Source organism: Bison bison, unplaced genomic scaffold (genome assembly GCF_000754665.1).
Source record: "Bison bison bison isolate TAMUID 2011002044 unplaced genomic scaffold, Bison_UMD1.0 scf7180017864109, whole genome shotgun sequence".
NCBI classification, from domain to species: domain Eukaryota; kingdom Metazoa; phylum Chordata; class Mammalia; order Artiodactyla; family Bovidae; genus Bison; species Bison bison.
This window is the reverse complement of record NW_011494681.1, coordinates 1842478-1868299: the sequence shown is the minus strand read 5'-3', so window position 1 is coordinate 1868299 and position 25822 is coordinate 1842478. Positions and strand designations below refer to the sequence as shown.

The window sequence follows — 25822 nt, the reverse complement described above, 5'->3', positions numbered from 1 at the left end:
AAAAAAAAAAAAGAAATCCATAAATGCACAAAAGGAAAATTTAGGAAATTTAAAAAAATCATCTTGGACCAAGAAAGACCCTTCCAAACATATTTCTAAAGCTGGATATAAAGGAAAAGACTGATTAAGATTTATCAATACAAAAACAACTTCAGATTACACTTGCCATTTCAAGACGTTTTCTTTCCTCTCTCTTGAAAGCCACTCTCCAAAAACAAGGAAAGAAGAAGCAAACAAACTCTACCTCTGATAGTGCTAGAAGATTTGCAACTCCCAAAACAGTTAATGAAGACAGCTAGCAGACTGAATGTTAAACCTGAATAGTTATGGCAAGAGACACCAATGAGAAGCAAGCCAAATGATCCTGCAGAACCCTGGAATGATACAGAGTACCCCAAAAGCTGGAGTGGGGATGAAATCAAGAGAACTCTAAAATTCTAAAATAAATGACCGCTGAATTGCCAGGTCTCCTTTCCCTACTGCAGTCAGATACCTATGCTTTTCCCACTATAGGAGACAGAAGGGTTGGTCTTTGGAGATTCTGAATCAGAGATGTCCAGATTCAGGGAATCACACAGAAAGCGGTGTAAACTGAAAACAGGGATTAAGTGAAAGCCTTCAAGTCAAAATGCTCCCCCATTCAGTTCCCAAATGCCTCCAACCCAACTACCTGAGAAAATAACTACAGATAATGACCTTTGGGGGTCCCCAATTTAAAAACTGTCTGGCTATCCTGATTATCCTACAGTTTAGTCCAATAAATGAGAAGACCACTCACATACATAGTATTATCAATTTTATAATAACACACTCTTATAAATATGATTCACAGATGATATGAAATATTTGTTTTCAACAACAAAAAGAAAAAAAAAAAAAAACCAAAGGCAGTACAGAAAAAAAGAAAAAAGGAAGGCAATACAGGAAATGCAGGCAAGATAAGAAAATATTAAAGGCATTATAATGCTACTCTGGAATAAGATATTATAGCCATGAAATAAGAGAATAAAACTCACAGAAATACAAAATAACTGAAATAAAAGTGCTAAAAGAAAAGGCTATTTCCAAGAAAATAGAAAAGGCAAAGATGGATAGGAGAGACAAGAAAAGATGACAGACTCAATCCCTAAAAAATCACAATATCAGCAATAAAGAACTGAGAAATCTGTGGCTGAATAGAGAATGCCAGTGTGATAACTAAAAAAAAGATGAAAACCAAGGTACATTACTGTGACCCTTCAAAATACCAGGGATTAAAAGAAAATAAAGTGTTACATGCTTACAAGGAGGCATACTAAATAAACTGGCATCAGATTTCTCAAAAGTAACACTGGAAGCTAGTAAACAATGGAAAATGCCTTAAAATTCTAACTGGAAATGATTTTTCAACATAATTCTATACCTAGTTTAACTATCCTTCAACATTTTATGATAAAATAAAGATGTGATTTGTCAAATTTCCAAATATTTACTGATCATATACTCTTTCTCAGGAAGCTTTTAAGGATATGTGCAATCAAACAGAATTTAGGAAGGGGAAGACGTGCGTTTGAGGAAAATAGTGAAATCTAACTTAGGAAAAGAGTGAAAGAACATCCCAGGATGGCAGAGAAGTCCCAGGATGAGAACTGTGTCTTAAGTTTACACCTACAGTGCAAACACTTCATACTGAAACAGGCAGAAAGAAGGCTCTATCAACAGTGTTGCCAAAGAAAGAAAAGCAACAGATTGTTTAATTGTACAATTTTATTAAGTGGCATTTTACAGAGGGGTTGGAACTCAAGTCTGCAAGTCAAGAAAAATTAAGTGCATCAAAAGAGAATGTGGCAAAAAATGTGCTCCAGGTGCAACAAACCAACAATTTTCTTCAAAAAAGAAAATGTGATCACAGTACACTACTTAGCTCAATTATTTTAAAAGGAAATAAAACACATAAAATGAAAGTTGCTATACATGAAAGGAGACCAAGTCTAATTTTTTACCTTCTATCCCAGGTGTTCCTATAAAATAATGGATGGGGCTAAGTTCCTTCCAGATAGACAGTTGAGAATCCCAATAGATTAACTATACAGAAGGGCTAAGTCTCAAGTGTTTCTCCCTGGCTGCCCCATCTGATCCAATCTGAAAGGTTTTAAGTCCATGAGAAACTGGCTAGATGATCAGGTTATAAATGGATATTAAGGAAACTTACTTATCACCATTTTAAGGCATTCGGGATTGTCTTGAATAAGTGGTTCGGCTTGTACTGTTTTACTTAAGAAATTCTTTGAGATAAGAGGAAACCTGACTTTAGCAAGGATGTCAACCATAAAAGGCTGGCGATTAGGTTCATCATATTTCAACCACCTGACTGCAGCATCATAAACCTAAGGGGAGAAAAACAGCATGGTAAAATTTTCAGATGGCAGCAGCACTTCCAATTACCTATGTTTACTCTCCCAGTGAAGGGAAAGAATCTCATTAAGACATAACTGCTTACCCCAAATATCTTATTCAGATACTTGTTTTCATCCCCAAATACCCATCTTTACTTCAGAACAGTTTACACAATGCTCTAGAGATTCTTCTAGGTAATATGCTTTATAGAACTTACTACTACTGCATAATGTAATGATAAGGAGGATGTTGAATACATATTTTTAAATTGCTTTTAAACAAAATATAACTTCTGTTTTGGAAGGAGATATGATATACATTTCCCACTGAAAAAAATCTATTGATCAATGCTAGTTTCAATATATGCTTATATGGTACCAGGAAAATGTGTTATTTCCTCAGAGGCCTTCTACCCCAAGAGATATGAAGGTCATCTAAGATTTTGTTTCAATCTAATATTCCTGAATTATGAACTGATAGACCTATGTGCTTCCCACAAACTTTATGATATAAAAATTCTATACATATAGAAGGAAATTAGAGTATTTATGTAAGAATTGCTTTCTAAAATAAATAATTCCTTTAACTACCAAAAAAGTGCCAAGTTTATTAACATAATTTGATCTACAAATCACTAGTTTAAACACACTGAAAAAAGTCTAGTATTTCATATACCACATACTTTTAGGTCATATTAATAAGGCCTAAATTTAATTTCCCCATGAGTCAGTTAAATTTTTTATAGGAATTAGTCTTTTATTTTTTTTATTTTTATTTATTTATTTTTTTTACATTATTTCAAAACTGTAGTTCCCATATCTCAAAATTTTGATGAAAGTTACATGACACTGTATTTATGACAGGCCTTAAATAACCACTCTCATGCATTTGGGACTGCAAGTTCAGTCAAGTTCACATCATTATTACATTCCTTGGGTTTACAGAGGGCAAATTTTATGATCCAAGAAGTACAGTCCAGCCAAGCAGGTAAGTGGGTTCAGATTTATTGTGAAGATGCACTGTTCCACCCTTTTCTGTAGCCTATGATACAAGTCCAGAAGTGTGTGCATTTAATAAAATTAATGGAAATTGTCCATTTCAAATTACCCAAGCCATTGGATGCTCAGAGTATCATAAATGAGTAAATGAAACCCAAAGATAAAAGTCAAACTTTATACTGCTAAAAAATTTCAACTTCCACCTCCATCACTGAAGCATTTATTAGTTACCATCAGGTGGAAAATCTGACCAATCTGGGTTTTATATGCCTCTTTAGAACTTGTACACACTGGTTTATATTGCTAATAGTAAATAAAAGCTGATGTTATAAAGTAAGAAGAGGAGTTGTAGTCACTCATTCCCTGACTCATTCAACAAACATGTCATTAGTGTTTAAGTCCATTAAGCATAGGACTATACAGATGGAGGGCAGGGCTCCTGTCCTGCCAGGGTTCACATTTGAGTGACAATTTTAAGGCTAGACAGGAAACCCTGAGCAACTGAGAATTGGCTGATTGGCTAAGCTAGTCTTTTATTTTTAAATAAGTTCTTTATTGGGATAGTTTTTGATTTACAGAAAAATTGGAAAGATAGTGTAGAGAGTTCCCATATACCCTGCACTTAGATGTTAATTGGTACATTAGTATAAAACTCTCATCATAAATAACGAATAAATGTTGATACATTAAGGACCATACTTTAAAAAAATCCTTTAGTTTGTCTAATTTTCTTTTTCTGTTCCTCAATTCCAAAGAAGATACATTACATTTAGTCATCATATCACCTTAGGCTCTTCTGCTGCTGCTAAGTCACTTCAGTCGTGTCCGACTTTGTGCGATCCCATAGATGGCAGCCCACCAGGCTCCGCCATCCCTGGGATTTTCCAGGCAAGAACACTGGAGTGGGTTGCCATTTCCTTCTCCAATGCATGAAAGTGAAAAGTGAAAGTGAAGTCACTCAGTCCTGTCCGACTCTTCACGACCCCATGGACTGCAGCCAACCAGGCCTCTCTGTCCACGGGGTTTTCCAGGCAAGAGTACTGGAGTGGGTGCCATCACCTTCTCTGTAGGCTCTTCTAGACTATGACAGATTCTCAGACCTTCCTTGTTTTTGACAATTTTTGATAGTTGTGAGTTCTAATCAGTATAGACTGTCTCTCAATCTAGGTTATCTCATGATTAGGCTGGGGCTATAGTTTTTTTGGGAGGAAGACAGAGATGACATGCCAGTCTCATAATATTAAGGGTATGTGCTATCAACATGGTATCACTGATTTCCATGTTATATAATACATTATCACAAACTTTTTGACTTAAATTACAGAGAAGGATGGGGAACTGAAAACAGAGATTAAATGTCTGCATATTAAAGCATTACCCCATCTAGCTCCCAACGCTGCACCCAGCTTACACCTCTGACAGTTTATCTGACAGTTCTGGAGATCACAGTCCAAAGTGGGTCACACCCTGGGCAAAAATCAAGGTGTCAGCAAGGCTGCCTGAAGGCCTAGAGGTGAAACCATTTTCCTGACTTTCCTAACATCCAGCAGCCATGAAACAGAATTTGGAATACTCTAGTGTAAATACTGTCTCTCCTAATATGATTTTTTTCTTTGTCATGTATTCAAAAATGAAGTATAAGAAATTCATAGGAACATTTTTACTAAGAATAATGTGGGAAGGCAATTTAGTTACCTGATCCTCTGCTCTCACAGTCAGAGTGTCCTGGTTGAGGAGATGTGTAACTCGCTTGACATCAAGTTGTAGAAATTCATCAGTTTTATAAACTTCAGTAAAATGCTGATGAATAAAGTCATCCGCAGTTGCTTTCAATTCAGGACAGTCTAGACACTCTGCTAATACACTTATACCTGAAGATAGAAAATAAATGAACCAAAATACCTTAAAGATACAGTAATTGACTCTAGGAAAATGAGATAATAAATTTCATAAATCTTTTCCATTGATTTGTCTATTGTTATGCCAGCATGATATCATCTTATATGTGGCTGAATTTGGTACTTGGTAGGACAGACCCTCTTCAATGTTTTTTCAAACTTTTCTTGGCTACAAGTAAAACATTTTCTCTTGCAAATAAATTTTAAAATAAGCTTATAATGTTCTACTTTTTAAAAATTCTAATATGTCTTCAATTAGGGTTGCTAAATATTTGGATTACTTTAGGGACAGTTGACAGATCTCCACTTAGATTTTTTTAGTGATCTTCAATGTAATTAATTGATTATTAATGTTATGTATCAGGAATCTGCAAAATACTGTCCATGAGCCAAATTATTCACCTCTAGCTGTAGCGTCAGCAGCTAAGAATATTTTTCCTATTTTTAAAGGGTTGTGAAAAAAGGGAGAGTAGGGGAGAGAAAGGAGGGGAATGTACTAACCAATAAGATGGCATGCTATATACTCATGGTAAGCAGTCGGCTACATATGAATGTTTAGGCTCCCAATAGGGAAATGATACTATCACCAAAAACCAGTATTTATTTATTAATTAATTTTTGGCAGTTGAATTTGTGGTTATTATATAACCAAATAATCGTGTGGATCAATAAAATATGAATGTGAAAAGTAGTTGTTTCTATGAAGACTAATTCTAAGGTGTTAAGACAGACTTGAAATAGCTCACATCAAGCATGACCAAGACAATTGATAAAATCTAAGAAAACACTGCAAAATTCTAGAAGGATTCTGTCATCAGACTTCTTGCTGAGTTATCAATTTGTTTTAAGGAAATTAAGAATAAAAAATCATAGATGATATATTATTGGTGTGACTTATGTAAGACAGATTTAGGTAAAATCAGTATTTATAGAGTTGGGCTTAGCATCAAACAGTAGCAGATTGCTATATTTATATTACACTAAAATGCAATCTTTACAATTGATAAAAACCTTTAACCACTTACTACATTAATGAAATTTAAATTAGCCAACTAACTACTGTTCTGATTATGCCAAATAAGGAAATTTCTATTGTTACCGTATTTTTTCTTGACTGCACTGATGGAAACCTTCAGCACCAAATAAGGAAATTTCTATTGTTACCCTATTTTTTCTTGACTGCACTGATAGAAACCTTCAGCACAAAATTGAACACTAGCATGTTTCCATGCAAAGACTATTTGCTATCAGTTTCAGATACATATAGATTAACTATTTTATTTCTAGTTTAAGAGTTTTCATAAATATAGGAATGAGTACTGAAATACAAAAGTGCCTTCAGCATCTGTTGCTATGGCTTTAAGTATTTTTATATAAGTATAGCATGTTGCTACTGCTGCTGCTAAGTCGCTTCAGTCGGGTCCAACTCTGTGCAACCCCACAGACGGCAGCCCACCAGGTTCCCCCATCCCTGGGATTTTCCAGGCAAGAACACTGGAGTGGGTTGCCATTTCCTTCTCAAATGCATGTTAGCGTAGTAAATTATGTTTGTTTTTTTAACACTGAATCATTCTGGCATTTCTAAAGTAAATCCTTGCTCCTCTTCCTATACACACAAAAAATCATTGCTGAGGTTATTTTTTATTTTGGAAAATGCTGATACAGTATTTTATGGCTTGTTTCTGCTGAGGTTAATAGGTTCTCCCTAAAAGCAGAGACATTACTTTGCCAACAAAGGTCCGTCTAGTCAAGGTTTTTCCTGTGGTCATGTATGGATGTGAGAGTTGGGCTGTGAAGAAAGTTGAGCACCGAAGAATTGATGCTTTTGAAGTGTGGTGTTGGAGAAGACTCTTGAAAGTCCCTTGGACTGCAAGGAGATCCAACCAGTCCATTCTGAAGGAGATCAGCCCTGGGTGTTCTTTGGAAGGAATGATGCTAAAGCTGAAACTCCAGTACTTTGGCCACCTCATGCGAAGAGTTGACTCATTGGAAAAGACTCTGATGCTGGGAGGGATTGGGGGCAGGAGAAGGGGACGACAGAGGATGAGATGGCTGGATGGCATCACTGACTCGATGGATGTGAGTCTGCGTGAACTCTGGGAGTTCGTGATGGACAGGGAGGCCTGGTGTGCTGCGATTCATGGGGTCGCAGAGTTGGACATGACTGAGTGACTGAACTGAACTGAATCTCCTCTTTTTTTTTTTTTTTTGGCTATTACAAAAGTTTATTTAACAAAAAAGTAAGAAAATGTACACAACCCAATTTTTCTGGTAGTAAAATGTGGAGAGGGGACACATGGAAGCGTTGATTTCTCTGGTGAACACAGCCATTGTTCATACTCGTTCCAAGGCTTCTAACATGATGATACTATTTCCTCGTATTACCACCATTCCAATATTGTTCTGTTGCCCACTAGTTGCCATCTCCACACATTCATCTATCACAAGATTCATAAAGGGATCAAATCCCCACAATATTCCTTGGACATGTCTGCCACCATTTAATTTTAATGATAACTTCTTGTCCATAAATTTCTTCAACTTGGGAGGGTGTGCTTTGCTCATGTCTACTCCACTGAATCTCCTCCTAAAATATATTCCTGCAAAATTTTTTAGTGAACATCTCAAGATTAAATAAGGAAAAAAGAAGATTAAATAAGGATACTTAAAACCATGCCTTTTTTCTTTATTAAAATACAAATTAAAGTGTTTTTTTATTTTATTATTTTTTTAAAGTGTTTTTTTTTAATAGGAATCTCATTTCTTACCAAGACAGTTTGAAGCATCAACTTGTTCTTTCAAAAAATCAACACACATTTTCTTCACAGGTTCAATCTGGTACTGATTTGCTGCATCTAATAAGGACTGAACATTGTTGCTATTCACAGAAATTCTGTAAATAAGGTGAAATGAATATCAATTTCCTACAATTTATTGTTTAAATAATACTGTGGTAAAATGTATCCTACTGGCCCCTAAAATTAAACAAAAAAATTAAGATTTTTCAGCCTTTGAACTAGTATAGCATAGGATCCTCAAACCCCACCCCTACTACCCTTATAGTTTTTCATTCTGAAGAATGTGGAACACACCAACTTGTTATAATAATACTTTTCCATGGCAGATCCTGACCTTACTTCTCCACAGCAGAAATGATCCTTAACTTACCTAGCTGTATAAGCAAATTCCACAAGTTGTTCAATAATGTCAGGTTCAGCATCTTTGAGCTCCACTTCAAAGGACTTTGATTCAAGCATGTTAGCTAATACAAAGAGAAGAAACATAAGTGGCATAAGTACTTCCATGAGTCTAACTGAAGAACCAGATCATTCTAGGCTGTGTTAAATGTTAGAGAAAAATAGCATGACAGACACCTCTCTGAAAGAAAACACCCTAGAAAGCCCACCCACCACTGCCCTATAATAAATGCAAATTAATTCTCCATACTTGAGATGTGCCTTAAAATAAGATATTAGTCAATTAGTGTACTTAAAAAAAAAAGGCCAAGTAAACAGAAAGACATAAATCTAGATTCAGTATTTCCCCAACTCCTACATTAATTTGGTAGCATTCTCTTAAATTGCTATGGGAAAAATGCCTCTGATACAGCTGGAACAGACCTATAAAAACAATGACAATTAAATATACATAGTCAGCTTTCAACAGCAAGGCTCTCATTCTTCCCCAAAACCCTAGTAGGTAGCCAGGGCATTAAAGAGAAAACTTGAGGCAGATATATTATATAACTTGATCAAGCTCATAAGCAGTACTAAGTAGAAGAACCAGGACTCGGACCCAATTCTCAACTCCAAAATATGGCTTTTCTTAGTATGTTATATTTCATTTTTCATTTTATTTCATTTAACTTGCTAGATAAAATGCCATAAGACTTATCTGCTCCTTTGCCTTTTCATCTGAGATTAAGAAAAAAACCCAGTATTCAACTAGAAGCTGTACATTCATTAATAAACACTTAGGGGCCTTTAGGGCTAACAAAAGGACAGGTCTCCTTCGAGCAATCATCACCATGACCACTCTTCAATCTCTTCACTGTTCTATGGCCTTAAGTGCTTTTAAAACTGGCATATTAAATATGAAAATGGCATATTTCCATTTAGACTTCACCTAAATCTCAGAAAAAATATTATGTTTCATCTTCAGATACTTACTTGTGAACATTAAGTTAAAAAAATGACTGGCTGCAGCAAGGACAACACGATGAGCAGGTATCTTTCTTTCCTGGACCATAAGGATCACATCACACAGCGTTTTCTAATCAAGAGAGAAATAAATACAATTAAAAAGGGCTCAATGGGAATGGCTAGGCAAAGGAAAAAACAGGTGCTGACCAAATGCTTTATCTCTATTTTCCATTTAAATCCAGTATTTCCCCAGCACAGATCTTGTTTATAATGTAAAATCTATTTACGAAGGACTTACAGAGTTGCTGTCATGAGTTTGGTGTATCAAAATCTGGCACTAAAGCTCCCAATAATCAGGAAAAAAAAAAGATCTTTAAAATCAGGAAAAAAAAAAGTACGAACCTTTGCGGGAAGCCAATTTTTTATTTTTAATCTGACACTAATTCTAAGATGTTTCTCATAGTGAGATTTTACGGGGACATTAAATGACAACGTCCTTGGTGGTTTTTCAAACAAAACAATATACTTTTAAAAAACTGTCCTTGATAAAATGTAGAGTACACACTGCATTTTCCAAGAAAGTTGCCTTCACAGACCTAACCCGAAACAGGAACAACTCAGAACATAGAGTAGATGAACCAAGTGTCCACTGAGCACTCTTTCCTTAAATAACACTTCTCTAATATGCACTTCTGATAAGACCTGGAGAGCAGCCAATTTTAAATTGTGATATCTAACCAAGGGCAAATGTGTCACTGTAGGTTACTGAAAGAAGGCAAATCTAGATTGTATACTTAAAAGTGTTAGAAACATGGGGAACATTAAAGTTTAAGATTTACTTTACTTACTTAAAGATGAGTTTCAAGAAAAAAGAAATGTCTTATTTATCAAATAAAATTTCAATTTCTTAATGAAGTTAAAGATATAATGTATAGATTTGGCTCAGAAAAAAATATGTAAAGCACTCTCTTAGGCACTGGGAATACGAGGCAAATAATATTTTCAGAGTAATAGTACTCACAAATCTCAATAATGGCCCAATAGCTCAGAAGATATAGAATTTTGCAAATTTAGGTATTTTACTAAAACTACTGATAATAGTTTCTGATAGATAAATCACTATTTCCTACATTACTATTCCACGAATAAAAACCCAAATAAGATAGTAACACTTAGAATGAGAAAAGAATGCGTCCCATTTTTTTAGAACCCTAAAAATGGGTTCTTAGTGGGCTAAGAAATGAACATTTCATTCTTACAGCTTACTTAAGGACTTTTTTTTTTTTAAGCTTCCCTGGTGGTGCAGACAGTAAAGAAACTGCCTGCAAATGTGGGAGACCAGAGTTTGATCCCTGGTTTGGGAAGATCCCCTGGAGAAGGAAATGTCAATCCCCTCCAGTATTCTTGTCTGGGGGAATTACATGGATGGAGGAGCCTGGTGGGCCACAGTCCATGGGTTCACCAAGAGTCAGACACGACTGAGCAACTAACACTACTAGGAACTACAGACTATTGCTTAGACATTATATGCAGATCATAATTAAAGCCACTGTTACTCCAATAATGTCTTACATGTTTATTTCCATTTATTGGGGAAGGGGTACAGAATAGGCATAGCTTGCAGGTGATTTTGCTGCACCAAAAAATACTAGGTTGCAAAACCAAGCCAATTATTTGGTTACCATCAAAAACAAGCTGATCAAGTTTGCTTAAGAGGAAGAAAGAGAAAAAGACAGGGAGAAGTGAGGGAGGGAAGGAAAGAAAAAAAGAGGAAGAAAGAATACTGACAGAATAGCAAGCAAATTAGATAGGAGAGGGACCTATGGCTGCTGACGGGAAGTTCCAGAAAATGTCAGGTTAAACTGAAAAGCAGCAAAAAACCTTCCCAAGGCATCCTTGGGGATGGGAAATGTTAGTGCAGTGAATTAACAGACACAGAAGAAGTCAGGGAAATCAGAGGGCTCTTTGTACAATTTAGTCTTAGTCTAAGATTAATCTCTAGCTGGATATAAATGTGTACAGCAAGTGGGAGGAGGTGAAACGGGAGCAATCGTTTACATCCAAATGGTCCATTTATTTGACTGGACTACAACAGATTAATAGGTCCTATTCAACAAGAAATGGGACTGACCTAAAGAGAGAAGTCCCTCCTGCTATCTATCCTTGGGGAAGAGGGGTATGCACAAATAGGAAATGGGAAGAGACAGAGACTCAGGAAGCTGGAGAATGAAAGCCCGAAGTGAACAGAACAGAAACTTAAACAAAACTACCTTTTGAACAACATATCTTCACTGGATTAAACAAACCAAAAAACCTTGCAATTTCTGTTTATGTCCTCCCATATTTGTTAGATCTTTGTATTTATTATTTTCAGCTTTTGAATCTTAAGTCTCTTATAAAAGCATAATTTTTGTGTAACTTTGCCTGAGGGTCCCACAAAGATAATTTTTAATAGAGTTTAACATAATCCTGTTTATCACTAATAACTTAATTTCATTTTACATATGCTATCTTTTTAAATGCTATTTATTATTTCCTTGCTATCTTCATTTTTTTTTTTTAACTGTCAGTTGTTACTTTGGTCACATATTCTTTGCTTTTTTTCCTCTTTCAGGGACTTACATAGAGTCTGTCAAGTATTTGCAAACTGAGTCCAGCAGGGTATTGTTCTAGGCATGCAAGAAGGGTTCAAGAACAATATATCTATTAATGTAATTCATCATACTGATGGGTTAAAAGAGAAATTTTTCACATAGAAAAGCTTTAATATATGGCAAAAGGGTGTGTGATAATATTAAAAATTCATTTCCTAAGATTCTTTAATAAAGAAAATGATGTGTCTGTATGCTTAAGGTCATTCATCAGAATCAACAGCAAACATCACATTTAATAGTGAAACAGAAGAGGCATTCTCATTAAAGTTTGAAATATATATATACACATATACACATATCCTGTCACATTTTTCTGGAATTTTTAGCCATATCAGTACAGAAATAAAGATAAATCAATTTAACACTAGAACTCATATTGAAAGTCAGTAAAGTAGCTAGACAAAGAAGATAAATATGAAAAGGCAATTAGATGTAATATGTCATTAAAAAAACCACACAAATTAGAAAAAAAATCCTAATCACAGCAGTAAGAAAATAATTAAATATCGAGAAATAAATCTAAACAATATGAGGGACCTACATTAATGGGAATTTGGCATATGATAAAGATACCATTTCAAGTACGTGGTAAGGAGGTGGGGCACAGGTAATGTTTAAGGCAGTGAAATTATTTTGCTTGATACTCTTAACAATAGATATATGTCATTATACATCTGTCAAAACCACAGAATGTACAAAAAACGAACTCTAAGATACACTATAGTTAATAATTTAACAAGGCCTCATCCAGTTTAACAAATGCCTCACACTCAGACAAGATGTTAATAAGAGGGGAAACTGGGGCAAGGGGATGAAAGGAGTAAATGGAAAGTACTTTCCGCTGAATTTTTCTGTTAAAACTGGTCTAAAAAAAATTAAGTTTAATTTAAAAAAGGTGGTGAGAGATTTGATAACTGACAAAATGGTATTGGAGTGGCTGTTACCAATTTATGAGAAAATAAATAATAGTTTTCTCTCTCATAAAGTGCTCTCTCTTCCTCTGGTGAAGGTAAGTACTGGGAAGGAAGTCTCAGTCCTTTTCTCCATCCGTCGCTGGTGGAAGAGTGACTGCAGGATGAGCAAGAGCATAGCAGAGGTCACTGACCACACGGAGCCAGGTTTCCCAGCTCACTCTTCCAGGAATCTGCTCCCCCAACAGAACTGAATTCACTGGGACAGGCTTGCCTCCGTCTGTGGCAGGAGAGGACTGTTTCCATTCCTCAGCTGCTCTGCCTCAGATTGGGTGGGAAAGTTTTTAGTTAAGGGGGAGAAGAGGAGGAAGCCCACTTTATGCTCAAGTCAAGGCCATGCTCACTAGTCTTTCGCCATTAATTTATGTCTCCTGTGTCTATTTCTGAAATATTTAGAACCAGAAGAAGAGGGTCCCTCAAACCACTATGGATAGACACTCAAACCAAGGCAAACAGCAACTCTGGGGCTGCTTTAGGGTTTGCAAGTATTAGGCACTTTTGTGGGGAAAGTCCTTTGGCTTGAAAAGACTCCCCTCAAAACTCCCCTAAAGGCAGGCATTTTAGACATGCGTTTGTGGAATGACCTTTTGCTCTCTTTAGGTAGTTGCCAGACAGGACTGCAAAAAGGCACTTTAGGTTCCTGTAAGTTCCACAGCATTGCATGAGGTTCTAGCTTTCTGCGGTATGTGCTGGCGTTAGGAGAAGGCATGCAAGCAGCAGTCCCAAATTCTGTTCTTCACTGTATCCCAAGGAGAGGACTGAGGAATGACTAACCTTTGGATTTATGTGGCTTGTCAACAAGGTTCTGCAATCAGTCCCTCCCAGCGTGAATTCAAGTTGACCCTGGGTACAGATCCCTGAGTAGACTGTAGATTCAACTATAGTTGGGTGGTGGATTTAAATCACTGAAAGGATAAATGAAAATGGAACCCTTATTACACAGGAATAAATCATCATTTTGGATTGAGATTTACTAGAAAAGCCTCAGGGAAGCCCAGAAAAGCCTCAACAAAGCAATAATAAACCCAAAGGTTAAGAGAAAAAAATAATTTACATGACTTTAGAAATCTTTTTTGTTCAGAAAAACAGCACTGGGCTTAAATACATGTATAATCAGGATAAGGCAAGTGGGAAAGTAAAAGAAAAACAAAGGAACACACCTAGATTAATAAAGGAGAAGATTTCCTTCCTTAAGGGAAATATATGACAAGCTCAGTCAAACAGCTTTGAAAAGAAAAGCAGATAAATTTTGGTGCAATGGATCTTTAAAAGATGAGATTAGAGGGGAAAAAAGGTTACTTTTGTTGTTATTTATTCAATGAAGGTGATGTGGACCAAAGAGATATATAACAAAGGAAGAAAGAATTCAGGAGACTAAACAATCTCTCTCAGAAAGAAGTTTGACCTAGGAATTTTTAATAAGATTTCTTTTAAAGCTAAAGGTAAGAAATCAAACACATAATTAAAGGACTGCCCTCAAAAGACTGGGACAGTTGTAGTAGGTGATTACAGTAAGTTCAGAGTGATTTGAAAAGGGGAAATGAAGATCAGCAATAACATACTGCATGCATTATTAAATAATCTGCAAGGTGATCTGGTCAGAAGACAGGAATGGTAAATGCTCTAGTGAAACATATCTGCGAAGTTCCTGGAAATTAAGACTATGGGAGAGTACTAGGTCCCATTAAGGGGAGCCAAATAATTCAGACCTGTTAGATGCCGGGCTTCCCCGTAATTAAAATTACCTTACTGAGGGTGGTTAAGGGTTGGCAGTAAACCTAACACAGACCTCTTATATTTTCTACCATGGCGATGTCTATAGACTTTGAAAGGCACTAGAAGTAGGTTAGCAAAACATCTGGGGCCAAAATGAAAAGGAAAAGAGGCATTTGATCTCAGCAATGTTAGCTCTACAGGATAGGAAAATATTCAGCTTAAATAGGTTAGCTACTCAGTTGGGGTTGTCTGGAAGGAACAAATGGACACAAAGACACCACCCACTTCGACACAAATAGGAAACAGAAAGGAATGCGTCTGCTACCACCAAGTTTTCCAGGCCTGGCAAACAAAAGATGAAGAAAGGCAAGGTTTCGAGGAGCACGTTGTAAAGGGCCATGGGCCTTAGAGGAGTCTGTTAAAGGTCACGATCCAGCTGAGACGAATGGAGGGGAAAAAAAGAAAAGGCTCTTCCATGAACTAAGATTAATACATAGAAGGAGATTGGATCACTCTGCTGTACGCTTGAAACTACACCGTAGAGTAACTATACTTCAATGTATTTTATACACACATATATGTGAATATATAAGGAATTTCACAGCAGGTGAGGATTGTAATGACACAGAGGTGCAGAACAACCAGGAGGATCAGAACTGCCGAGGATTCAAGGCCACAAACTGCTCTGCACAACCGCCCATTACGAATTCGAATCCCTCTCCTCCCAAACAGGAGGGAAGACTTTGTCACTAGACAAAGCTCAACTATTTTGGCACCGAGTTGCCAGGAACACAAGGTTCAAATAAATGAAAATTAATCCTAAACGTGCAGGATGGACCACAAGGAGAAAAGAGAAACTCTAGCAGAGTCAGCAGCTGAGAAACTCCGCTGGCAAATTTCCATGGAAAACAATGTATCCTATGCCAACAAAGCATTATCATGCATAGATGAAATTCCTTCTCCAGTAAACAGTGTGCCCATTAGCCTCCTCATCAAAGTGATTCCTCCAGGCTGAGTTTAGTCTTAGGGTCTATCAATTACAGACAGCTGACAAAGGCTAGCAGTCTGTCAAAATCAAAGCCAAGATTTTCTTTGAAAACTGTTTCACCAGAAACAAAGTTTCTGCTCTGATTTTGGCTGGCAACAATAACAGTGGGTTAGGACCATATTATATTGTGTCAACATCTTTTCTATTTATTGAGAGATGGGAGATGTGCTTGTATAGTTTCAAGTTTGTGGGGATGGGGGTGACACTATGCTAATCTTAAGAGTCCTGAAGACCCTCTGCCATACTGAAAACGTGACACAAACTACTCTGAAATTGGAGAAGTTCTGGAAGTGCTCAATTAACAGTCTATTCCGATGGAAGACAGCCTACACTGAAGGTGCTGGAGAAGTTATCGTGACTTGACCTTAACACTTAAGTGAATGCCTTATGGCTGACACTCAGCAGCATAAGAAAATAGGGAGAGCAGACTTTTGCATTTCAACTGCTTTAACTGACAGGGAGATTACAGATGTGGGAATTCAACAATAAGGGGGTTCATAACAGACAGACTTGGGGGATTTTGTTGTTAGTATGGAATTAGAGTACTGTCATTTGTTCACTGCAGACAATCTAGAGAGCTATGAATGACATCTTGGCTGAGAACAATTTGAGATGAGAAATGAAGTGCCCTTCCAAGTCTAGAGTTAACAGATATCTACCCATTCCACACCTTTCTGCATTCCACAGCTTTCTGGAGTAAAAAATTAAATAACTTCCTGCACCATTCACCGTTCTTCAGAGGCTACACAAAGGAACAGTCAATTGGTAGAGGATGCCCTGTCAGCATCTGAGAACAAAGCACTCCCTGTGCCAGTAACAGAACACCTAGAAGACAAAGCAAACCTGGGAATACGAACTCACAGTACTGTGTCCAGTTAACGTCTGTGAGAGAGCTGGTGCCTGGTTCAGCTCTCTAAGATTCTCAACTCAGAGAGTTTATCTGAAGATCAACAGCCAAATGAGACATAATACAACACCCTACTGACAGACGAGCAGCTACCTAGTAATCCCCCATAGGCAGCGCTTCTCTAGTGAAATAAAGTTGGAAGACGAGGCTTTGCTTGAGAAGAACACCTTGTAAATTCCAATAATCTAAATTTTATAATCTGAATACTCATGTGTCCTGCAAGAGGGGCAGTGGGGAAGACGGCTGGGCCCAAGTCCAGCATACAGAGTCCACCGTAAGACACATCTTACCTGTCCTATTGAGCAGATGGGGAACTCAAGCAGAAGTATGTGAGGAATCTCATCATTAATAAAACAGCAATGTCTTTTGTTCTAATTTAATTTTACTAGCAACTTCGCTCTTGTTGGGTAAAATTAGGAAGACAGATGTGAACTCAAGATACCTTGTGCCTTTCCTTTGAGAGAAGTGATGATCAGAAATATTCTGTTCTCAATACCACGTAGACACAGAGAGACAGACACACACAGTGTATTCTTTTTTCGGGGAAAAACCTTTGATCAGTGGTTTTCAAAGCTTTTTCTTTAAGCAGCTGAATCCATTTTCAAGTGATTTGATTTCATTTAATTTGTACAGACAGAATGGTTTCTGGCCAGAACTAGTCTGGCAACCAAGGTATGGAAGAGGCTCCCCTCACTAATACGCTTAATGATTCATTTACAAAACTTTTGTTTCTGATCTCAGCAATTAGTCCTTCTGGAGGTGGGTTGCGGTAGCAGTTTAGAGATTTGGGGACCCAGAAAAAGAATCATTTAATCAAGTGATAAAACAGCATTTCCATAGAATTCAAAGTTAAAACTGTGACCTGGCCATTTTGGCCTCCTTGTGCCACTGGGTAAAAAGTTACTACAGTGGGGTAGGTGCCTGATCCTGGCCATCAAGAAAAAAAATTGTTGCTCTTCTCCATGAGACAAAAGATGACTGGAACTCAAGGGACCCCCATTGGATTCCTTCTGGTTGTTGGGAGAAACAATCCTCTTTGGTTCTCGAGTTCCTGGACATGCTAAGAATGCAGGGTTCTGTCACTTTTTACCCAAGCCCCCATTTCTCAGGGTTTTCCTGGCAGAAAGTGACCATGACGGTGAGACAATGTCTCCCTTCCAGGATAAAAAGCAAGCCTGTCTATGGTTTGCTATAAAGTTGGCAGATTCCTTAAACTCAGTGCTCATTTCTTAGCTCCAGCACAAACCCACTGTGTGTGTAATATCCATCCAGGCCCCACCACGTCACCCTCATAGTACTTCCGGGGCAAGGGGAACTGGTGCATACACACTGACACTGCTGACGCTGTGTGGCGAATAGCCAGGTCTGTGGCCCCTGGCCTAGGAGTCTCACGTCTTCTGCCAGCATCCATCCAACAGTAACAGGCTAACTTAGTCAGCTTTTAAGTAACATAAAATCAGATCCCAGAGGTAACACTGAAGCTGCCAAATGTAGCAGTAAATATAAGACTAAAGTAATCCTATACAGGGAAGTCCAAAGGTTCAAGATACCTAGGAAGAAAAGATCAGGTTACCACCCCATCAGATAAAGAAACTTGAGGGGCTGGCTAAAGACAAAGAATAGGATGGCCAGTGAAGAGAGAAGTCACAAATACAACAATTAGTAAACCATGACAAACAATGAATGTGGCTTCTACTTTTTTCTTTTTTATAAAATATTTACATAATAGTTGCCCTTCCCCTCTAAGATCATATAAACCATGAATTATCATATATAGCCCTTAGGATCTTCAAGTGACTTAGAAGGAACGGATATCACTAAGTGATCCTGGAGTTAGACACTATAAGTGAAAAAAAATTTTGGTGGTATATATAACTGAACTGATACATATTTTTAATTATAGGAATGAGAATAAGAGCATGCATGTTTGTACTGGACAGCCTAAGGCAGAGGTCATGGTGGGTATTTGTGGATTCTGGCAATCTAGCTTCCAATTTCCCCCTCCTATTAGAACTCCAAACTCTCATTTCTGGGGGAAAAAATCCTCATTATGAACTATCCTGGAGAGAGGGCAATTCTCTGAGCCTGCCTCTCATTATGGAACCAATAAGTCAGACAGTTCTTCTATTCACTCCGTAGCAAAGACCTAATCTGGCAAACAATCAAAGGCCAGCCAATTAGACACCTACTTTCAGGATTTTGAAACCTGAGTGAATGATGGAACACTAGGGCAGAGTGTTGGGGATGGAGACGTCTTTATAGTGGCACGAGCTAGTCGTCAAGACTGTCCCTGCATTGTAACCTTGGCTCTGGGGTTTTTGCAGCCTAGTTACCAAAGAATCCCTTGTTCCCCGTTTGCCAGGCCTGCTCAGCTTCCAGCCTGCGGTGAATGCAGAAAGCTCCCAGAAGTCTCTAGACAGAAACTCCCTCAGTCTCTTGATTCCAAACATACCCACCTACACACTTACCAACCCTCTTTTCCTTCCTAGTCCTATGGAAGAGGGACCATCCTCCTTCCAAACGAGATTACTCACCTTTACTTCGGACTTCATCTCAGGAATTATCTATCAACTACCCGTTCTGTCTCACAAGAACTCAACCTCTCCATCTCAAATGAATTCTTCCTACTAGTTTTCAAACACACATACATCTCCCATTTAAACAAATAACATCAAAAGCCTTCATTTGACTCCCTCTCTCCGTTAGGGTCAAATTTCTCAAATGAACTGTCCCCATTTTCTGATAACCTACTCACACTAATCTGACTTCCATTCACAGTCAATAAACCCCTCTTTGTTATTACATCCTACAAGCATTTTTAGATCTTATCTTACTGACTTCTCATAGGCTTCAAAATTTGCCATCTTCTTTCTGAAACAATTTCTTCTCTGAGTCTCAAAACTCTCACTTTCCTCCTACTCTTCTGGCCATTCCTTTTTTGTTTTCCTTACAGGCTCATTCCCGATCCAGCCTTTATCCTAGTCTCTTAACTCTCCACAGCTTCAGTGAAGTTATCTTCTATCTGCAGGTAATTCATAAATTCATATTTTTAACCCACAACTCTCCAGACTTGTCAACTCAGATACCTCAATGTTTCAGCAGCACTGTGAATCAATTAAAATGCAAATTACCTTTTCCTCAAAGCCTTAATCCAAAAAAAAAAAAAAAAAAAGCCGTGGCCCATTTCTAGTATCTCCTCTCTTAGTAAACAGTGTCATGATCCATTTAGTTATGCACTCTAGATAGAACCCTGGGGATCATGAATGACATCCTGTACAGAAATCCTCAGCATTCAATCACCACCTTCACAAAAGCAAAAAAAGCAGCCAACTTTTATTGAGAACTTACTCATTATCAGGTCCTGTTTTAAGTTATCTTGATTATCTAATTTAGTCATCACAACCACACAGGATGGTTATTATCACTAACCTGTTGATCTTACCTCCTAAATCTCTTCAATGTATCACCTTTGCTGAAGCTCCAATACTTTGGCCACCTGATACAAAGAGCCGACTCACTGGAAAAGACCCTGATGCTGGGAAAGGTTGAGAGCAAAAGGAGAAGGGGGCGGCAGAGGATGAGATGGTTAGACAGCACCACTGACTCAATCAATGGACATGAGTTTGAGCAAACTCTAGGAGACAGTGAAGGACAAGGAAGCCTGGTGCTGCAGTCCATGGGGTTGCAAAGAGTTGGACAAGACTTAGTGGCTGAACAACTTCACTGATATTGCTGTTGCTGCTCTCACCTCTGTCCAAAGGACCATCTCACTGGGAACTTCTGTTTGGTCTGTCAGCAAATACTGAGTTAATTCACTTAATTCACAGAGCAGTCAATTATTTTTGTCAAAAGAAAAGCTGATAACACCTTTTCCTCCTCTCACAGACATATTTGAAAGGGTATCAGAAAAAAGGCAAAACCCACTAACTTGGCTTATGAGGCTATACCTGGGTAGATCTCTAACAACTTGTCCATTTTCATCTTTCACCATCCTCCCACTGTGTTCTGTGCTCCAGTCACACTGGCCTTTTACCAGTCTCTGGGACCTGCCATTTTATGTTAAGAAGGTCTCACACAGTGGATTCGCAACAGATATTCACCTGAACGGATGAGTTAAAAAGCCAAACTGAAATAGGGGAATAGATAACCAGTGAGCCAAAGAGGGAGAGAGGTATTTACAGGGAACTACTGAGACAAAGAATAAGTGGGATTGGTTTCTTAGTTGGTTTACAAGCTAGAGAGGTTAAAACATGCCTAAATGCTGATAGCTAGAATCCAGCAGAGGAGAAGTTAATGATGCCTAACAAGGATAGAGTAATCAATGGTGCAGCAACTTTTCTGATTAGACTAGTACTGAGAAAGGCAAGGCCCAGATGGAAGTACTGGCTTTCAATGGCCTTAGTCACTGTAGCAGAATTTTTAAAAAGTGCCAAAACAAGTTTACAGATTTGGTGGTGGAAAGATGAAAGCTAGATAGTTCCAGATTAATGACTTATATTTATTTGTGATGTCAAAAGAGGGATGATCTACTGAAAGTGAGGATACAGGATTCAGGCTAGAGGAAAATAGTAAAATAGACAGATAAGTGGGATTGCTCACCAGTAAGTAGCACTGCCAGGCCAGGTGAAGTCAGGACTCACCCGGTGGAGGGCTGCCCAGTAATGGGACATTCTTCAGCTGTGCTTGGAAGCCTTGCACAAAGGTGAACAGTCATCAGTGCTGTTTGCCCAAAGGATGTGAAAAAAAGGACAGAGGGCCAAGAAAGCTTGGGACACTGAAAAGAGAGCAGAGAGAGAGATATCTCCTAAACCGGACAGACAAAAAGAGAAAATTGAGAAGAGTTAAGGATAGGGAGGTCTGGATAATAGGGAGTTGTCAATGGGCGCTAAGAAAATTCAATGAGAAAAGCCTATAAAACACTTTGCAGAATGGCTGCTATATCCAAAGTAAGTGCTTGAGAAGTGTTTCTATTATTGAGGATTTGATGCAGAAGGCTTAGATCACTGCAGGAGACCCTAAGGATTACCGACGTGTAGTAACTGACAGTCTTGGAGAAGTGAGCCTACAGAGGCTGTTACTTTAGTAATAGTAAGAGCACTGAGGTGACTGCTCAGCAAGCATCCAATCCTCAAAATTAGCTTTGCGGTTCTCTCACTTCACTCTCAATGGGGCTTTAACATAAGCTCTTACATTCTAATTATTCTTTAATTCATTTAACCTGAGGAAACTGAACTCTAGTGGTACTCAAAGTTCTCAAAACATCTCTCAATTGATAAGGATCTTCTGGACTGCATTAACAAACAGCATCAGCGCTGGATATGTGCAATAGTGACTAATGACCCTGCCCTGCTTTGAAGAGCCCCTTTCTAGTGTAACAGATAATGTGAACCTAAACAAAAAAGTTGGAAAAATGACAAGGCACTCCACCAAATAAAATAAGATGCTACTATACAGCCACTAGAATGGCTAACATCATAGAGACTGACAATACCAAGTGTTGGCTAAGACAGAGCAAAAGCCTCTGTCATACAGAACTGGCTGAAGTGTGAACTAGCACAACTTCAGAAATTGTACTCCTATACGGAGTAAAGTTGAATGTAGCCTGCCTTATGACTCAGCAACTCCATTCTTGGGTATTTCCCAACAAAGGCACGCGTACACACATCAAAAGAAAGAAAGAAAGTCGCTCAGTCGTGTCCGACTCTTTGCGACCCCATGGACTGTAGCCTACCAGGCTCTTCCATCCATGGGATTTTCCAGGCAAGAATACTGGAGTGGATTGCCATTTCCTTCTCCAGGGGATCTGCCTGACCCAGGGATTGAACCCGGGTCTCCCGCATTGTAGGCAGACGCTTTACCATCTGAGCCACCAGGGAAGTCCAAAGACATGTACAAAAATGTTCAAAGTAGTACTAGTTTTAATAATCCCAAATACCCAACATGATAGAAGGGATAAACTGTGGTGTGTTCATGCAAGTTTGTATGTATGCAAACTACATTGAAGATGGACTAGAGCAACAAACGACAATATATATAAATCTCACAAAGAAGATGTGAGCTTTAAGAAACCAAGACACATGAATATACACTCTATGATTCCATGTACGCAAGTTCAAGAGCAGGAAAAACAGGTCTGTGGCAGCAGAAATTAGAACAGCGGTTACCTTTGAGGAGGCAGCAACTGAGAAGGGCATAAGAGGGAGACCTCTGGTGTATTAGTCATGTTCTTTTTCTTGGAGGGGGTATGTTCATTTTGCAATAATTCTTTGAGCTGCACATTTATGATCTGGACCCTTTTTGTGAATCTTACACTTTATCGTCAAGTTTACTTAAGAACAGGAGGCCAGAAATGACTGAAAGGATAATGGAAGAAAAGGCTTTACAGGAAGCCGAGGCTGCTGGCTCAGCAGCATCCCCTTTCACCACTACGTATAGATTGACTGCAGTGTCACAGAGAGATGAAATGACCTAATCCTTGTCTAAGATCACAGAACTATTTAATGATAGAGCAGGAATTGGGATTCAGGAATTCTAAGTTCACAGTAGTCTTCAATTCTTGTAGGGATGTTTCTGGGTGTGTACAGAAGGACCCTTGTCATCCCATCTTCAAAGTAATGACATGAGGGAAAGCAAAAAATAGTAATAACACAAAAGTTTTCACCAGAGAACAATGACAATTTAAAAACTGGTCCTCACTCCAACATTCCTCCTCTAGCTTACACTAGCTTCTCCTTCTGCCACTTCCCATCAACTGCCCTTGTCAGTCCTTGTTGGTGAGCCTCTTCTGTGTCATGTCAAATAGAACAATACGTGTACAACGTAAATCAACTGCAAAAGTCAAAACTACACATCTTACAAAAGATGCAGGATTCCAAGAAGTTGGTAAAAATGCTACTGGAGAACTGTTAGCAAAGCCATCGACAAAAAGCAGAAACTGGCAGATTAAGGCCATTGTGGAAGAAATTCCTGATGGCTCATCCAGCATCCATTTTCCCCTTCCCACTCAGTAACAGAATCCTGGTACTTTAGTAACTGTATTTCTATTGTAACAATAAATAAACAGATACTAATATTGCTTAAGGCTAAGTCTAAGAAATGGTTATGAATCAATTTTAACCCCCCAAAGCTAAACATAGTCTCAGACAATCCCCTCCCTCTCAAGCAGACATTTGATGCTGCACCCCAGTTGCACCATATCTATGGAATGAGGCAATGCTTCATAATGCTATAGTCTGCATATGAAAACACGCACTTGGGGGAATGGGAGGATTGTGGGAAACAAATCTGGGAGCTAGTCAACTAGGGCTCATTTACCTTTTAGAGGCAGACACTAGTTAAATGCACCAGTAATGTGAAGTCAGTGGTGTCGTAAATATAAAAAAGGTTCACATGAAAGGAACATGAATGTATACATGTAAATTTATGCATGAAAGTTACATAAAATATTGAATTCAGGCATTCACAGCTACTTCAGCCCAAAGACCAGGCAAGATTTACATGCACTCCCACTACCATCTATTGCACTCGTGCACAATGTCAGGAGCTAATGAACAAAAACAAGATGCCAGCAGAGTCTGCTCAAAGACACCAGCAATTATTATCTTAAAAAAAGAATCTTCAAATTCCTCTATTATTGTCCATATTCCCATCAGAACAGAAACGGTAGGAAAGGAGGCAGAGCACAACCTTTAAAAGGGTGGCGCAGCCACACGACATGACAAAAACTGGTTAAAACCAACTTGGTCCAAGATGGTGGAAGATTTGACTTCCAGTGGACCTTGAGCCTCATTACACACTTACGGTAATGCATTAGCACAAACTAAATGGCACACCCACCAGTGCCCTGACTCTTCTGAGGTTAACCATAAAAGGCCAAAAAGTGGGTGATGGCCCAGTTCCCAGAAATCTCTGCCCCTTCCCCTGAAACCGTTGGGATAATCTTCCCACTCATTAGCCTATGAAATTATCCAGTCCAGGAAAACTAACCACATTCAAGGTGCATTCTCAGGTACTGAGACAGACTGCATTCTGTCTATGGGTTGTGCATCTCTAAATAAATCCACTTCTTACCTATCACTTCACTGAATTCCTTCCACCGTAAGACAAAGATACTGAGCTCTGGGAATTCCCTGGAGGCCCAGAGGTTGGGACTCTTGGCTTTCACTGCTGGGGGCGCTGGTTCAATTCCTACCTGAGGAACTAAGGTCCTACAAAGCCGCAGGAAAAAAGAAACCGACCTTCAATAAAGTCCGGAGACCAGCTGTATGCTCTCAATTAAGTTCAAGTCCCAATCTGGTTTGTGCAGTTTCAGCACCACCAAATGAGCAAGCTAGGTTTTGCAGTTACACTCACATCCTGCTTTTGTCATGAAAAAAACAGGACCACAGACACAAAACTGAAACATTCCCACAGATCTCCCTGGACGCACATTTCTACAAACAAAGCTTCCAGGATGAGAAAATGACCAAGCGACTTTTCTGGTCTAAAAGGCATTTATAAACAAACAGATTCTCTGGTCTACATTCTTTGGCATTAAAACCCGTTCTTTTCACAACCCACCTTTCGCCGACGTGCTGACGACTGTCACTAAAACGCCACACATCAAAGATAGAACAAAGACTCCTCTTAAATAACAGAGGCGCAAGGGACCCTTAATGGATGGCACGGAATTTATCCACGACTGTTTCTGCTCTAAATTAACACGTACAGGAGACTCTGTCTTCTCCTAGCTCCACCCCGGTAACACACAGAAGGGAGGCGGGGATCCTTATTTAAGAGGAGCTGATGTCAGGGCCAGCAATGCTTCTCCCTTCCTCGAGGGCTTCGGTTTGGGCTGTGCCAATGGGATTCTTCGCACGAGATCTCACGGCATCTAAAAACGGCTGGCCAATGGAGGGATGCTCGGCTCACAAAGAGATAACTAGGGCACAGCTGTTATACAACCGATACCCAACGCCGGACGCCAGCCCGAGAGGTCCCCTAGGAGTCTGACCTGGGAGCCACAGCATCGGCGGACAACGAGGCACTTCTGCTGGAGAGCTGTTTAACGCGACCCTCCACCAGCAGCTGCTTCGCGGGCGTGCGAAAATGCAAGGAAGGGCGAGGACAGAGG

General features: G+C 38.8%; 1 protein-coding gene across 4 annotated transcripts in view; it reads right to left on the bottom strand.

Moving 5' to 3' along the window:
• KLHL7 (kelch-like family member 7) overlaps positions 1–25822 on the bottom strand; it is a 56668-nt gene that overhangs the window by 30250 nt on the left and 596 nt on the right. Inside the window, exons 2-7 of one of the 4 annotated variants that reach the window (XM_010839043.1) lie at positions 13814–13944; positions 9442–9544; positions 8441–8534; positions 8041–8165; positions 5070–5245; positions 2192–2366 (exon numbers count right to left, since the gene is read on the bottom strand). In XM_010839043.1, coding sequence (XP_010837345.1) covers positions 2192–2366; positions 5070–5245; positions 8041–8165; positions 8441–8534; positions 9442–9520 — 649 coding nt within the window. In that variant the 5' untranslated portion in view covers positions 9521–9544; positions 13814–13944. The other 3 variants (XM_010839044.1, XM_010839045.1, XM_010839042.1) reach the window with 3 other exon arrangements.